The sequence below is a fragment of the Tachypleus tridentatus genome, chromosome 13 (genome assembly GCF_004210375.1).
Source record: "Tachypleus tridentatus isolate NWPU-2018 chromosome 13, ASM421037v1, whole genome shotgun sequence".
In the NCBI taxonomy this organism is placed as follows: domain Eukaryota; kingdom Metazoa; phylum Arthropoda; class Merostomata; order Xiphosura; family Limulidae; genus Tachypleus; species Tachypleus tridentatus.
The window spans coordinates 254,603,582-254,617,797 of NC_134837.1; the positions used below are offsets into that span (position 1 = coordinate 254,603,582).

The 14,216-nt window shown below is 32.4% G+C and overlaps 1 protein-coding gene across 5 annotated transcripts in view; it reads right to left on the reverse strand.

Moving 5' to 3' along the window:
• Positions 1-5,775: 5,775 nt before the first annotated feature.
• Positions 5,776-14,216, reverse strand: part of frj (membrane bound O-acyltransferase domain containing farjavit) — a 59,897-nt gene continuing 51,456 nt past the window's right edge. For all 5 annotated transcript variants that reach the window (XM_076474812.1, XM_076474810.1, XM_076474811.1 and 2 more), the window contains 2 exons: positions 13,270-13,452; positions 5,776-8,813 (listed from right to left, as the gene is read on the reverse strand). In XM_076474812.1, the coding sequence (XP_076330927.1) occupies positions 8,468-8,813; positions 13,270-13,452 (529 nt within the window). In that variant the 3' untranslated portion in view covers positions 5,776-8,467. The remainder of the gene's footprint in view (positions 8,814-13,269; positions 13,453-14,216) is intronic.

Below are 14,216 nucleotides of genomic sequence, written 5' to 3' on the forward strand. Positions count from 1 at the left end.
AAAGTAGAAAGTTTATTCTCTCACAATTACAACCTTACATGATCTTAACGATAGAACCTTATAGGCAGTTGCACCTGTTAACGATGACACGTTATTCAGAGAAACATTCTGCGTCATTTACAAAGATGTTTCGAACTCGGGAGCGGTGATTTGGAACAGATATTGTAACAACGTCTTTAAATAAACTACGCCTGCATTGATTTCAGTCTTTATTGACACTTTGTAAGTTATAAGAACTGATCTACAAGATAAAAGGCAACTAGTCAAGAGCGCATGCCGCCAATACTAGGGATAATGGAATTTGACTATCATTCTTACAGTATACTTACAACCTGCGTTCAAAGCATGTTTTTGGAACAATGGGTCACGAACCATGAATCCACTGATTACAGAACTAATAACTGAATCATGCCCAACTCAACCAATCAATAGAAGTTTATGATTAGAATATATAGTGTTGTAAAAATAAAACTCAACATAGGCACCACCGTAACTAGTAGTACAGACTGGAAATTGACGTAAACAGAATAACAATAAATGTCACAGTTGCATGAAAGAATCGTTTTCCAGTTCTTATGAAATGCGAGATTCGGTTCTTGGAAGCGATACTTGTGATTGTGAACTGTGGCAAATATGTTTGAGTAGACAGGTAGGTTTCTGAATGAAACTCTGAGATTGTTGCTTTAGGAGTTGAAAAATCGTGATTATTTGTTCTCAAGTATTAACACATCCATAAACACTTGGAGTGCAATGTTTGTTAAATACAGTCCATTTCCCTTTATTCTGAAACTGTGAAAGTAAAACTGTATGTTGCAAGTGTTATACAAACCACTGTGTTCTGAAACTTAATACAAGAGTCAATATGTAAAATATTATACAAACTGCTGTGTTCTGAAACTTCACTCGAGAGTCAATATATAAAGTGTTATACAAACCAGAGTTCTCAAACTTAATACAAGAGTCAATATGTAAAGTATATAAAAAACCACTGTGTTCTGAAACTTCATACAAGAGTCAATATCTAAAGTGTTATACAAACAACTGTGTTCTGAAACTTAATACAAGAGTCAATATGTAAAGTGTTATACAAACCACTGTGTTTTGAAACTTAATACAAGAGTCAATATGTAAAGTATCATACAAACCACTGTGTTCTGAAACTTAATACAAGAATCAATATGTAAAGTATCATACAAACCACTGTGTTCTGAAACTTCATACAAGAGTCAATATCTAAAGTGTTATACAAACCACTATGTTCTGAAACTTAATACAAGAATCAATATGTTAAGTATATAAAAAACCACTGTGTTCTGAAACTTCATACAAGAGTCAATATCTAAAGTGTTATACAAACAACTGTGTTCTGAAACTTAATACAAGAGTCAATATGTAAAGTACTATACAAACCACTGTGTTCTGATGAAACTTAATACAAGAATCAATATGTAAAGTATCATACAAACCACTGTGTTCTGGAACTTCATACAAGAGTCAATATCTAAAGTGTTATACAAACCACTGTGTTCTGAAACTTAATACAAGAGTCAATATGTAAAGTATCATACAAACCACTGTGTTTTGAAACTTAATACAAGAGTCAATATGTAAAGTATCATACAAACCACTGTGTTCTGAAACTTAATACAAGAGTCAATATGTAAAGTACTATACAAACCACTGTGTTCTGAATCTTCATACAAGAGTCAATATCTAAAGTGTCATACAAATCACTGTGTTCTGAAACTTAATACAAGAATCAATATGTTAAGTATATAAAAAACCACTGTGTTCTGAAACTTCATACAAGAGTCAATATCTAAAGTATCATGCAAACCACTGTGTTCTGAAACTTCATACAAGAGTCAATATCTAAAGTGTTATACAAACCACTGTGTTCTGAAACTTAATACAAGAATCAATATGTAAAGTACTATACAAACCACTGTGTTCTGAAACTTCAAGAGAAAATAAGTGAAGAACAATACAAGCTACCAAGTTCATAGAAACAGAGAAGAGGATCTTCATTATTTTTGCTAACACTAAGATCTTCATTGTGGGGAATTTGAGAGGGAAAACATGAAGTTATAAATTCCTGCCAAGCATAATTTAATAGATGTAATACTAAAATATACATATTAAAGAAAAGATTCCTGCAACCTGTCGTGAATAAGGAACACCCAGTTAATTTAGCAGCTAAAAAGTGCCACAACTGAGAAATAAGTTTTCTTTATGCAATCAATAAATAACCTCAAGTAAATATCAATAATATAAAAATAAATAGAATGAACAGAAGGAAGAGCTGATTAGTCACTTTTTAAATTGAATTTGATTTGATTAATAATAAGGTATGTGATATTTTAATCACAAACAGCATGTTATGCAACACATGATTTAAGCAGTTAGAACAGAACCCTCAAGGTTCAACTACAGCCATCCCTAATTTAGGATTGCTGACTGGATAATGAGCAAATAGCAAGAACTCACTGCCTACATGGTTAATTCTGATTAAACTGTAAGATTGAACACTGGCTATTACAGTGACATACTGTGGCTCAAACCTTGGAAGCAGAGCCCAGATTGTTTAAACTGAGTCAACAACAACCAACCCCAATTAAAACTGGGAGAAAACAAACAAACAAATACACTGCTAATTCTAGTACTTGCTAATGAAACTCTAACAAGTTACATGTACAAACAGAAATTCTGCGTAATCCCAGTATATCAAATTTTGGTCCTAGAAAACTCGTGAAAAAAAACCAGAAGAAATTGAAAACTATCTAAGTAACTGTTTAGATGCTGCAAAAATATGCAAGGTGGTTGACATATACATCAATGCTTCACAAAAAACACAAAATTGTTCTTTTCTCAATGAAAGATTGAACAAAAATTATAAAATTATCTATATCCCTGTTTTGGACCTGAAAAGGAGAATATTTATATGAAATTCCTTGTAAGTTAGTCAAAACAAAGCTAACTAATTGACCAAAACTCCAAAAATTATGAGTGTATTTAACTTTCTGATGCTCCACTACCAAAATGAAAGTTGCATATCATACTTTTTTATATGTACATTTATGAGACCTGTAAAAAAAATAGCTTTACCCCAAATTCCTTGTAAGTTGATGAAAGAGAGTTTGGTTTGGTTATTGGAATTTCGCACAAACCTACACGAGGGCTATCTGTGCTAGCCGTCCCTAATTTAGCAGTGTAAGACTAGAGGGAAGGCAGCTAGTCATCACCACCCACCGCCAACTCTTGGGCTACTCTTTTACCAACGAATAGTGGGATTGACCGTCACATTATAACGCCCCCATGGCTGGGAGGGCGAGCATGTTTGGCGCGACTCGGGCGGGAACCCGCGACCCTCAGATTACGAAGTGCACGCCTTAATGCGCTAGGCCATGCCAAGCCCTGATGAAAGAGAGAAAGGTCAGGTCAGTTCTGCAAAGTATACTGCAATCTACATAGAATGAGAGGCAATAAAGTTGTACAGATATACTGATTGGTATCTCAAGCACACATAACTAAATAGACAGCAAAGAAATAGAATGATCACACAAAGGAAATCTGTAACATTTCAATTTCGATACTCCTTTCAGTATACAAGAATAACGAATAAAAGTGACAGAAATCAATCACTATAAGAAGATAAGTGGCTTAGCAACATTCAAAAACAGATTCAGCCAACACGTGGAGATCTTTTATATGATAGAATTAGTAGGAATAAAAAAAATAAAAATCAGAAGCTAGACTCACTTAAAATCGAACAAACCGAGCCTCCCTATAGAGTTTCGTCGTGACAGTAACATGTGCAGGGTCCTGTTAGCACGAGCAATTTACACTAATAAAATGAAAGTGTTACTACTACATATACTTGAAAGTTGGCATACAAGAATGTCTTTACAAATCACCAAAGCAAAATCATGAGTGAAACTCTGAAACAAAGTGTGCATTATAATGAAACCATTTTTAATGATTTTCTTCATGAGATCATTGCACCTTTTAACATCTCACATTCTAATTACAAGATTGTTTACACAAAATATTTATTTTTTGTAAATGAAAGGCATATACAAAATTGATTATAAATAAATAATAATAAATAAAATCTAAAGTGGTCTCACAAATGAATCATAATATTTTCAGAAGATATTTGTATAAATAAGAGTAAAAAAAACTCTCAAAATCTGAGCATTCTGAGGGTGAACTGCAATATTGAAGCACTTGGTATACTGACCAAAAATTCACAATGATATAAAAGAAACATTTTTTTCTTGCTAATGTACAACTAGTAAGTAGCAAACTTTTATTTAAAAAAACAGTTTGTAGCAGTTAGTGAAAAATCCCAGGAAATAAATCATACCATTGGACAACTTGATAGAAAGAATACTTAGTTTAAAAACACTTGTTTGTTCTCTTCAATCTCTTATTTCAGTTTGTTCCATTTCGGGTAGTTTTCAGTAATATCAGGGTGCTTTCCATTTGAAAATAAAGTTTCTTAGTCTGCCAAGATACACAAATTACATTTAAATAGCAACACGGGTCTAGGTCCTTATGATAGAACACTAGCAATTAATTTTCACAGCAGTTTTGAGCAACAAATATCTGAATCATTGCATGTTAAAAGTCTGGAAAAACATGTTGAAAAAAGAACTGCTGGGTAAATGTCTTAAGAAAAATGAATGTCTCCTCAATTATGACACATCACATTTTCTGTTAACTGAGCACTTTCAACAGAGAATGAAGAAATTCTTGATGACGAGAAACTCACTTGAAATGAAAATGTATCTCAGAACAGCTTAACCTGAAGATGACCTTGGAAGGTCGAAATGTTGTTCTCTCCTTACCAGTAAAAGTGTTAATACCTGTACCAGCTGTTCTGAGAAACAGAGAATGAAGGAGACTTACAGCTAACTGCATGTTTGGTTTGATTGGTACTGACTGATGATTTTACACATCAACTAGCTTATCTCTGGGTGATACAGATGACCTTTTCTGATATTTATTTCTATTAATCTGAATATACAACTAAAGGAATGTATCATATTATTTCTTCTCCTGCAAAACTTAAAAGACATAACAACAAAATATTCTTTCCCATTCAAAGTTTATAAGAAAAAGGCATTAATTACACTACGTAACAAAATTTTTACTTTTTCTCATATCTTGACAGAAATTATTTCCCAATTGCTTATGCCTAAAGTAACTGGAAAGGACCTATTTCTCTCTTCAAACTGTGCTTTTGTAACCTGGGAGCATTTAACGAAAACATGATGGGAGACTACATCTGGGGGATGATACGTGAAAGTGATTTACATTACAGTCGCAAATCTCGAAAAACTACTCACTTCTAAACACTTTTGTATAACTTTAGTATAAATACATGTAAATCTTGATTCATATGTTGTTTTATTCAGACCTTATGCAAATGAAAATGTACAAATTTGCCTGTTTTTACATAGAAAATAGGTTAATTTCTAAATATCATTATCCAAGTCACAAAAGCAATGTTTGGAGGGAATAATGGCCATTTTCTATACTTTTACAACATAAGCAATTAAGAAATAACACATACTATTCAGGAATAAAATTTGTGTTACATAGTGTTATTTATTCTATGAACTAGACAGACATGAGAAACTAATATTTATTTTTTTTTTCCCAAAGAGCATGTTCAAGAATTAGTTACAAGAATTAGCCATCTGAACTAAATAACCTGTATATTGTATATTATTTGTTAATGTGATTTTTTAATAACTAAATAGTCTGATCTTTCATTTTTAAATAAATCTTTAATTCCACAATATGTGTTATCTCATATTTACAGCTGATACATCTAAGTTTTGTTAATCTTAGAACACTTATTCATGATGCCCTTTCAAAATCATTGTTAACACAATAAATTCACAAGTTTCAAGAAATACATAAAATAGTAGATTACAAATTTCCAGGAACTTTAAAAATTAAAATGTGACAGTTTCCTTTTTTAACGGGATGGTTAATCTTTGGGATGGGTTGCCTTTGGATGTTGTGGAGGCAGTAGATTTATGTTAGTTTAAGAGAAAGCTTGATGGATATGTGAAAGATAAGAGCTGGATTTAGTTTAGAGGATGGTACATCTGAGATGGACCAATAGGTCCCATGTTGTTCCAACATATTACATTAAAAGTGTTATTCTTAGAATACGAGTCAAGAGGTATTTATTTAATCATTATAAAGCTACAGGGTTTAATAAAATTAATATACAGATCATACTTTAGAGCTTTAAAACATATTTCTAGGAAAATGGAAAAATGACACTAGAGGGAATAGTACATTTAATCTCAAACTACATTACTGATGGACTAAACAAAAATAAACCAAAATACAAGTTTAAAAACAATTTTCTAAAATTCCTACATAAATATAAAAGTCATTTCAGAAAATTGTGCATAGGGCTAAAACGTGTTTCAACTTGTAGAATTTCCTTAGTGCGTCAGTAATGTAGATTGTACTGTTACAATACAATACGGTTCACAGTCTGAAACAATAAAGAAATCAAGTACACAAAAGTATCTCCCAGTTATCACCTGATTAGCAAATAATAAATTATCTCTTTTTCTCATGAAAAAATAATAAAACAAAATATTATAGAAAAAACAAGTACATAACAAGTGATAATTTTTTTTTTCCCAGGCTTTCATCCTAATGCATTAAATCTCATCTGTACCATGACCAAAACCTTATGAATTAAAAATGACAATATGTAAAGTAATTTACAGTAAATTACTCTAAAAATCTCTATCTTTACATTAACTTTGTTCAACAAAAATATCATTGTATTCCAAATAAATGTGGACAGAAGTAAAAAAGTGAGTAATTTCAGTTGTTGTCCTATGCAAACAAACAGGTATTACTATTACTTTCTCAACATTTCTTTTTCTTCAAGACAATTACATTTAAAAGCAAAAACAAAAAGTTAATACTGAAGATCTTTGGCACAGAAGTATCTTCTTCAGGGTTATAAAATTGTGCAGCAATTACCAAGTAAACTCACCATCACACAAGCTATTGTGAAACATCACTATTAAACTATTAACTGTGATATTAGGTTTACCTCTACCAAACATTTTAAATACTTGTGGAAAAAAAGTGTAAAATAATTTGTTTACTTGGATGTAAAATATGTAATTTTCCTATAAAAAAATTAGCTAGATTAAAAACATACTGTTTATTAATCTGAACATTGTATTATAATAAAAATCATTTTTAAAATCTTTTCTTAGAATTCAAAGAAAAGAGCAATTTTCAATTAGTTACTTTGGTTTATTTTATTTTACATAAATCTACAAGAGGGTTACCTACTGCTAGTAATTTTGAAAAGATAGACTAGAGGGAAGATTTGAATTTTGCACAAAGCTACAAGAGGGGTATCTGTGCTTGCCATCCCTAATTTACCAGTGTAAGACTAGAGGGAAGGCAGTTAAGTCATCACCACCCACTGCCAACTCTTGGGCTACTCTTTTACCAATGAATAGTGGGATTGACTGTCACATTATAACGCCCCATGGCTGAAAGGGCAAGCATGTTTGGTGCAACAGGGATTTTTACCGGAAATCTTAGGGTACTAATATAATATTGGGATGGGTGAAAAGGTGTTTTAATATGTTGTAATAAATTCAGTTTTACAACACACAAAAATTAAATTAATTTATTTTGGTTTATTACTGGACAAGTCGATAGAAAGAGTTATTTCAATCTTTGTTATTGTTTTTGTTGAAATTCACACAAAGCTAGAAAATGAGCCATTTTCACTAACCATCACAAATGTTGAAGTAATAGACCAAACAGTTGGATCTGACTACTACTCTTATAATACATGTACATTACCAAAGTGTGAAGCACAGCTTGTATTAAAATGTACTTTAACATGAAGTACAAAAACAGAGATGTACACTGTTTGTCATGCTAACCATTTGGTTGTTCTTATTAGCCTTTAACGTTTAGTAAACGGAAAGAAAAAGAAATCATTAAATCACTAGACACTCAATACAAGTGCATGAATGTTTATCAACAGATATAGTGTCATATCAGTCAGTGATTCTTGTGTTTAGTAAGAAATTCATCATTATTCATCTCCACAGTTTATTTCAATCACAATTAAAATGAATAAAGAAACTAATATTTTGTCAGATGAAACAACACTTTAAAACTATTGGCAACAAAAAATTTGTGCTAAAAACTCTTGAACTATTGATAAAAAAGAAAGATGTAACTAGCAGAAATATGTCATGACGTATTTGTTATGCAACTATCAGAAATATGTCATGACGTATTTGTTATGCAACTAGCAGAAAATGTCATGACGTATTTGTTATGCAACTAGCAGAAATATGTCATGACGTATTTGTTATGCAACTAGCAGAAATATGTCATGACATATTTGTTATGCAACTAGCAGAAAATGTCGTGACGTATGTGTTAGTTAGCTGTTCTTAAGTTTAGTGTCGTACATGTGCTTCAACAAAAGCGTTCCAACGAAAATAACCAGAATGAAAACGTGTCCAATAAAATAAATGGACCACCAGTAATGGAGAGTTTTATCTATTCTCAACAGAAGAAAAGCCATCCCCATATAAGAAAAGGCTTGCATTTTCACAATCCACCAAATCCAATCAAACAACTGCTTTCTTAGAGGGGATGCCTTTTTCTTAAACAAATTTTCCACCTCGGCCTCAGCTAAGAGAAATAAAGGTGCACTCAACAAACATAAGTAGTATCCGGGGTAGATTCCATGCCAGAAAGAACTAACCATCATAGTGACTAGCATCCTGTGGAAAAAGCAATGAAAACATATATATATTAAAGTAGAATCATCATTATTCAGGATACAAAAACCAGTTAGTAATGTTACAGTTGGTCATAGAAAAAAAACAGTACATAAATCAATCTACTGAGATTCTATACAGTGGAAAAAATCCATTTCGTTTGAATGAAGGTCATAAAATAACATGCATAACACTAAAGAGAGCAAGAAATTACAAAGTTTCATATAAATACTTACTAAAGGCAAAATCTTCGCCTTTGTATTTTGTTGAAAGTAACTTTATACAGTCAAGAAATGTTTTGGAATTTTCCAACGTTTGCTTGTTAAGATTAGTTGTAAGTAAGAAAATTACTTTAACAAAATATAGAATGCATATTTCTTCTTAAAAAAAACAATATTCACAAAGTTTCTGTTGCAAAATTAGGCTTCACAACCATACATTGAAAAAATATGGGCAACTTTGTTGGCCACAAATCTAATAATACAATGGAAGTGCCATTAGATTTGGAAGTCTTGTTTATACTGTGAGAAGACTGGTTTCACATATAAGACTGAGATAGGAAAAGATTTGGAAAGAACATATAACACACTTTAACCTAACCAAATGAAGAATACTGCTAAAAGAAATAGGATATAGACAAATAAATATAAAAAATACTTTCTTGTTACTGTAAGAAATGCAACTGTGTTATGAGTGTGAATGTCTAATATACAATGTTACATATGTTACATAAACTTTACTTTTCTTCCATAATTTTAAATTTTATTGAAAGTTGCAGTCTCTGTTAAGTTTTGGTTGTAGGCAAGTGGTGGTGGGAGGTTAAGCCAAAAATATGAAATTTAAAAACAAGATACATTTTCTTCTGAAACACCAAAACTAAGAATATCCACCCAGTAAAGGAGGTAAAAACTGATTGACATGAAAAGGCACTAACAATATAAAACTACAAGTTACAGGACAGGAAGGTAATAACATAAGTCACTTGTTCTCAACCATTGGTCTGCAAGACAGTTTAATACAAAATGCTTTTGAAACATCATAATTGAAATATATTGCTTTACAAAGTACCATAAGATTACTTTAAAAAATTAATAATATATAAATCCGTCCGTGTATTCTGGGATTAGAACTATGTGGTCTACAGTTGTAAAAAGGCTGAGAATCACTAAATGATACTATTAAAAATATATAGTCATGAAGAGTTAGAACAGGAGCCATAGCCAAAAAGTAAGTTGCAGAATTGAATTCAAAGAAGAATGAGTGGAGTGAATCAGTCTCTTGAAAACTGGACAAAGGGTACTCAGAAGAAAGGCATTCTTAGAAAAAAAGAACAAAATAACTTGGGGCATTGACAACAGGAAACAAGTGGTGGCATAAACTGGTAGAAGAAATATTGTGTCATGCTCTTGGGGTAGCAACCTCAGACAAGTATTAGAAAAGGATGTACCTAGAGGTAGTAGCCCCACTTTATTCACATCACAAATGGCCTGTGAGTCACACAACTGACCAAATTAGAGAGTGCTGAAGGAGAACTGACAAAATGGAAAAAAGACCCAAACAGTCCCCTATTAAGTGAATTGTACCGACATCAACTTGAAGTTAACTACTTCATTGTAAACCTTCAGTAAGATGTTGAGAAAGTTCCACACCAGAAAGATGACGTTATATTTTTTGCAAGTTTGTACACCTTTTGCACATATATCATTATTTATAATAACTGTTATTGTAAATTGTATTATTGTTTGTATATTAAAATATATTTGCATTAAAAACAAATCTGTGTATCAATCTTGTTGGTAAATATCATAAATTGGATACAAAGACATTAATTTCTAAATCTAAATTACAATTTAGCTCAGTTTTAGACTATTTAAAATTGTAATACATAACAGTAGGCATATAGAATAATAATTCTTCCAAGATAGTTTTAAAGTATCTACTACTAGTTAAAATAAAATAAAATAAAATGCAATAAAATGGTAACTTAAAGTTGCAAGATAAAATCCACCCTGCCTATTGGTGTGTGTAACCACAGGCAAAGAGTAATAAAACACAGTAGTGGTGCAACAAGGACAGGAATTCCTGATATTTCTGTGGAACAGCCCAAACTTCTAACAAGGTATTATGAGAATGGGATGTCTAATCAGACCAGACCCTAAAGATAATAATTCTCCTAATACATTACCATAGTTCTGGAGAAAGACTTCAATATGAAGTCTTAGATATGGATGAGAGAAGCAAGAGAAATTCCAACAGAAAAAGGTTTGAGGATATAATTCACACAAAGGTGCAAGATCCCAATGTTGGCAGCTGATGTACAGGTGATCGCAGGCAATTTTCACACAAAGAAAAGCCACTGTGCTCAAATCAGAGAAGAAGAGTTTGGCAGATGCATGCACACGTTAAATTCAAGGGATCATAAAACCAAAAGAAATGTGTGAAGAATACTTAAGAGAGAGTTAATACAAAATAGGAATAACCCGAGAATTGACTTGTGAACAATTCATTTTAGAGATGGGGCTAACAGAGAAGTCAATTTGGTGTGAGGTAACCACTGAGCAAGAATCCTTCAATCATTCATACAATAATGACAATTATCATTTAATGTGTTTAAATCAGTCAGATCAGCTAATGATCTGACTACATATTAAAACATATTGTGCCCTGCCCATATTAAGTAACAAAGAAAGGCCATCAACACAAAAATCACTCCACCATATGAGAAACAAAGATGAATGAATCAGGGCACGTTAACAAACAGTGAAATACCAATTCATCATCCAAAAACATGGCACACAAACTTTCAGAAGATTTCTGTGAGTGCTACTAAGAAAGAAAGAATATATGAAAAGGAAAATGAGACACAAAAGGTGAAATACCCTTTTCAATCCCTTACTGTCCTTCACATCATAAAGAGAGATAGTTGTTTTTTCAACCTAAAGTACAAATCGACATCTCTCTTTCTATGGAAGAAGTTTTAAGTTACCAGAACCAAAATAAAATAGAAACTGGAATATTCATTTGGATGGTGAGTCGAAAGTTGAAGTGAAGAACTTGATGAACTCTAGGAAGAAGTAGTCAATGAGTGAGTCATAAAAACTACACATAGCTTTCATCAATGCTGGTCCAAACTAAAAGTATTAGTGATGTAGCAACCACAGAATAATACTACATACTTTTACAAGTAAACTTCTCCTGAATGGAAAACAAGTAATAAAACACTCTTTCTTGTTCTTATATGTATACACACATGGAAGTCAACTGATTAAGAGATTAAAACTTTTCATCACACTTTAAATGGTGAGTGTCCATGGACCATGAAAGTCACATTGTAAGTAACAAACAATAACAGAGATATTCAGGGGTAAAGAAGATGGCAAAGCAGATATGCAATCCTGATGAATAACAAAGAAAATGAGCATAACTAATAATAGTGCAGAAAATGAATGTCTTATTACAAGGCAAGACGTAACATGTAGGGCTGAAAACTAATGATGGGTTGGGTCAAAGTGGACAAAAAACCAATCCTCCACAAGAACCACGACACATACATTATTTGCTGTAATAGTCTGTTTGGGAATTTTGCACAAAGCTACTTGAGAGCTATCTGTGCTAGCCATCCCTAATTTAGCAGTGTAAGACTAGAAGGAAGGCAGCTAGTCATCACCACCCACCGCCAACTCTTGGGCTACTCTTTTACCAACGAATAGTGGGATTGACTGTCACATTTTAATGCCCCCACGGCTGAAAGGGCGAGCATGTTTGGCGCAATGGGAATGCGAACCCGCGACCTTCATATTACGAGTCGCACGCCTTAACACGCTTGGCCATGCCGAGCCGTGTTGTAATAGAAATATGTTTAATGTAAAAAAGTGAAAGCAAAAGAAATAAGACCAGCAGATTAGGGCAAGCATCGTATAAATGTAGCTCTACAGATTCTGAAGGAAAGTAGGCTGAAGCAAAACAACTGACCTTTATCAAATACAAAGAGAAGTAGCAAATGACGTGATGACAACCACCAGTAGAAATACATGTACTGAATGGCACAAATGCACTGAAAAACCAGAGCTTGTGTAAAATCCACATTTTGCTGTAAGTGTTAACAGCAAACTGCTTTAGTTACAAATGTTCCAACAGAGATAGAAACAGTTACCTTACAAAGAACATTACAGCAAGGTGAATGGCATGACTGTTACAAGAAAATCTCATTTAGGGTATTAAAAGCATAGCTTACATTCGTGAAATAAATAAAATGGAGGAAGAGAGAGTGGATAATTATGGGTGACACATTCTGCAATGCATAAAGAGCATTCCAAAATTTTTAGTTGCATGTTTCGTCAGCAGCAGGAGAGGCTGTCAGTATTTCAGATTTAAACATATTTTTTGAGGTTTTGAACCATTTCTTATGTCAAATTACCATATTTAGGACAAGCTCACACACAAAAAGAAATCAACTTACCGAACTGGTTTTGTAAATGGTACTTGTTTATACACAAACATGACTAACCAGTACTGCACTGTTCGATTCCAAGAACGGATCCCTTCCCTTATCGTTGGAAGGAACTCACTACCAAACTCATCAATATTGTGAACAGCTTGGAAGTTGTATTCAGTTTCACTCCAAGCTTCTTGGTTATCTTTACTACAAAAACAAAAAAGAAACGTTTTTTCTTCAATGGTCCAAAAATACATTAAATTTCTTTCAGATGATACCAAAATATACACAAGTACATGAAATACTAAACTGAACACAAAAACGAAGTGCATTTATTCTTTTCAACTAAAATCTTTAGGTCTCTTAACTCTAATTTTATATTTATTAATATCAGTAGTTACAGTAAAACACTTCAGGTGGCAGCACATCTCAGTCACTCCAGTGGTGGAAGTTGATCATGACCATACAGTCTTCATAACCATTTACTGATAAAAAACAAAATTAGAAGCTTTATGGTCCATATGTTTATAATCCTTAAAATTATTTTCCTTGTCTCGAGCTCCGCGATCGTGAGCGTTATAGGTTCTATACTTTTGTGATAAAGAAATAAGTTATTAATAATCAGTTAAGTATTTTTCTTTTAAACTGGTATCTGTTTCAAACATTTTTTGTAACATTCTTCTTGGGAATAAAACTTGTGACTTGTATGAGAAAAGAAATGAACTTGCCATATAAATGACAAAAATATTTATTTAAAAGGTGACTTGCCCATAATTTTCAGATGTTTGCGAGTCTTATTAATTGGTTAAGTACAACATAACAGTGGTAAAGTGTTAAAATTATAAAAAATAACAAGAAACAAAACAGATCATGCTTTTAACTGCTAACACTGAATTGTAAAATTACATTCAGTGCACTGAAGGCATTTCGTATTGAAAACGGCTCTGCATAAAAGATTTACATGTTCTAAC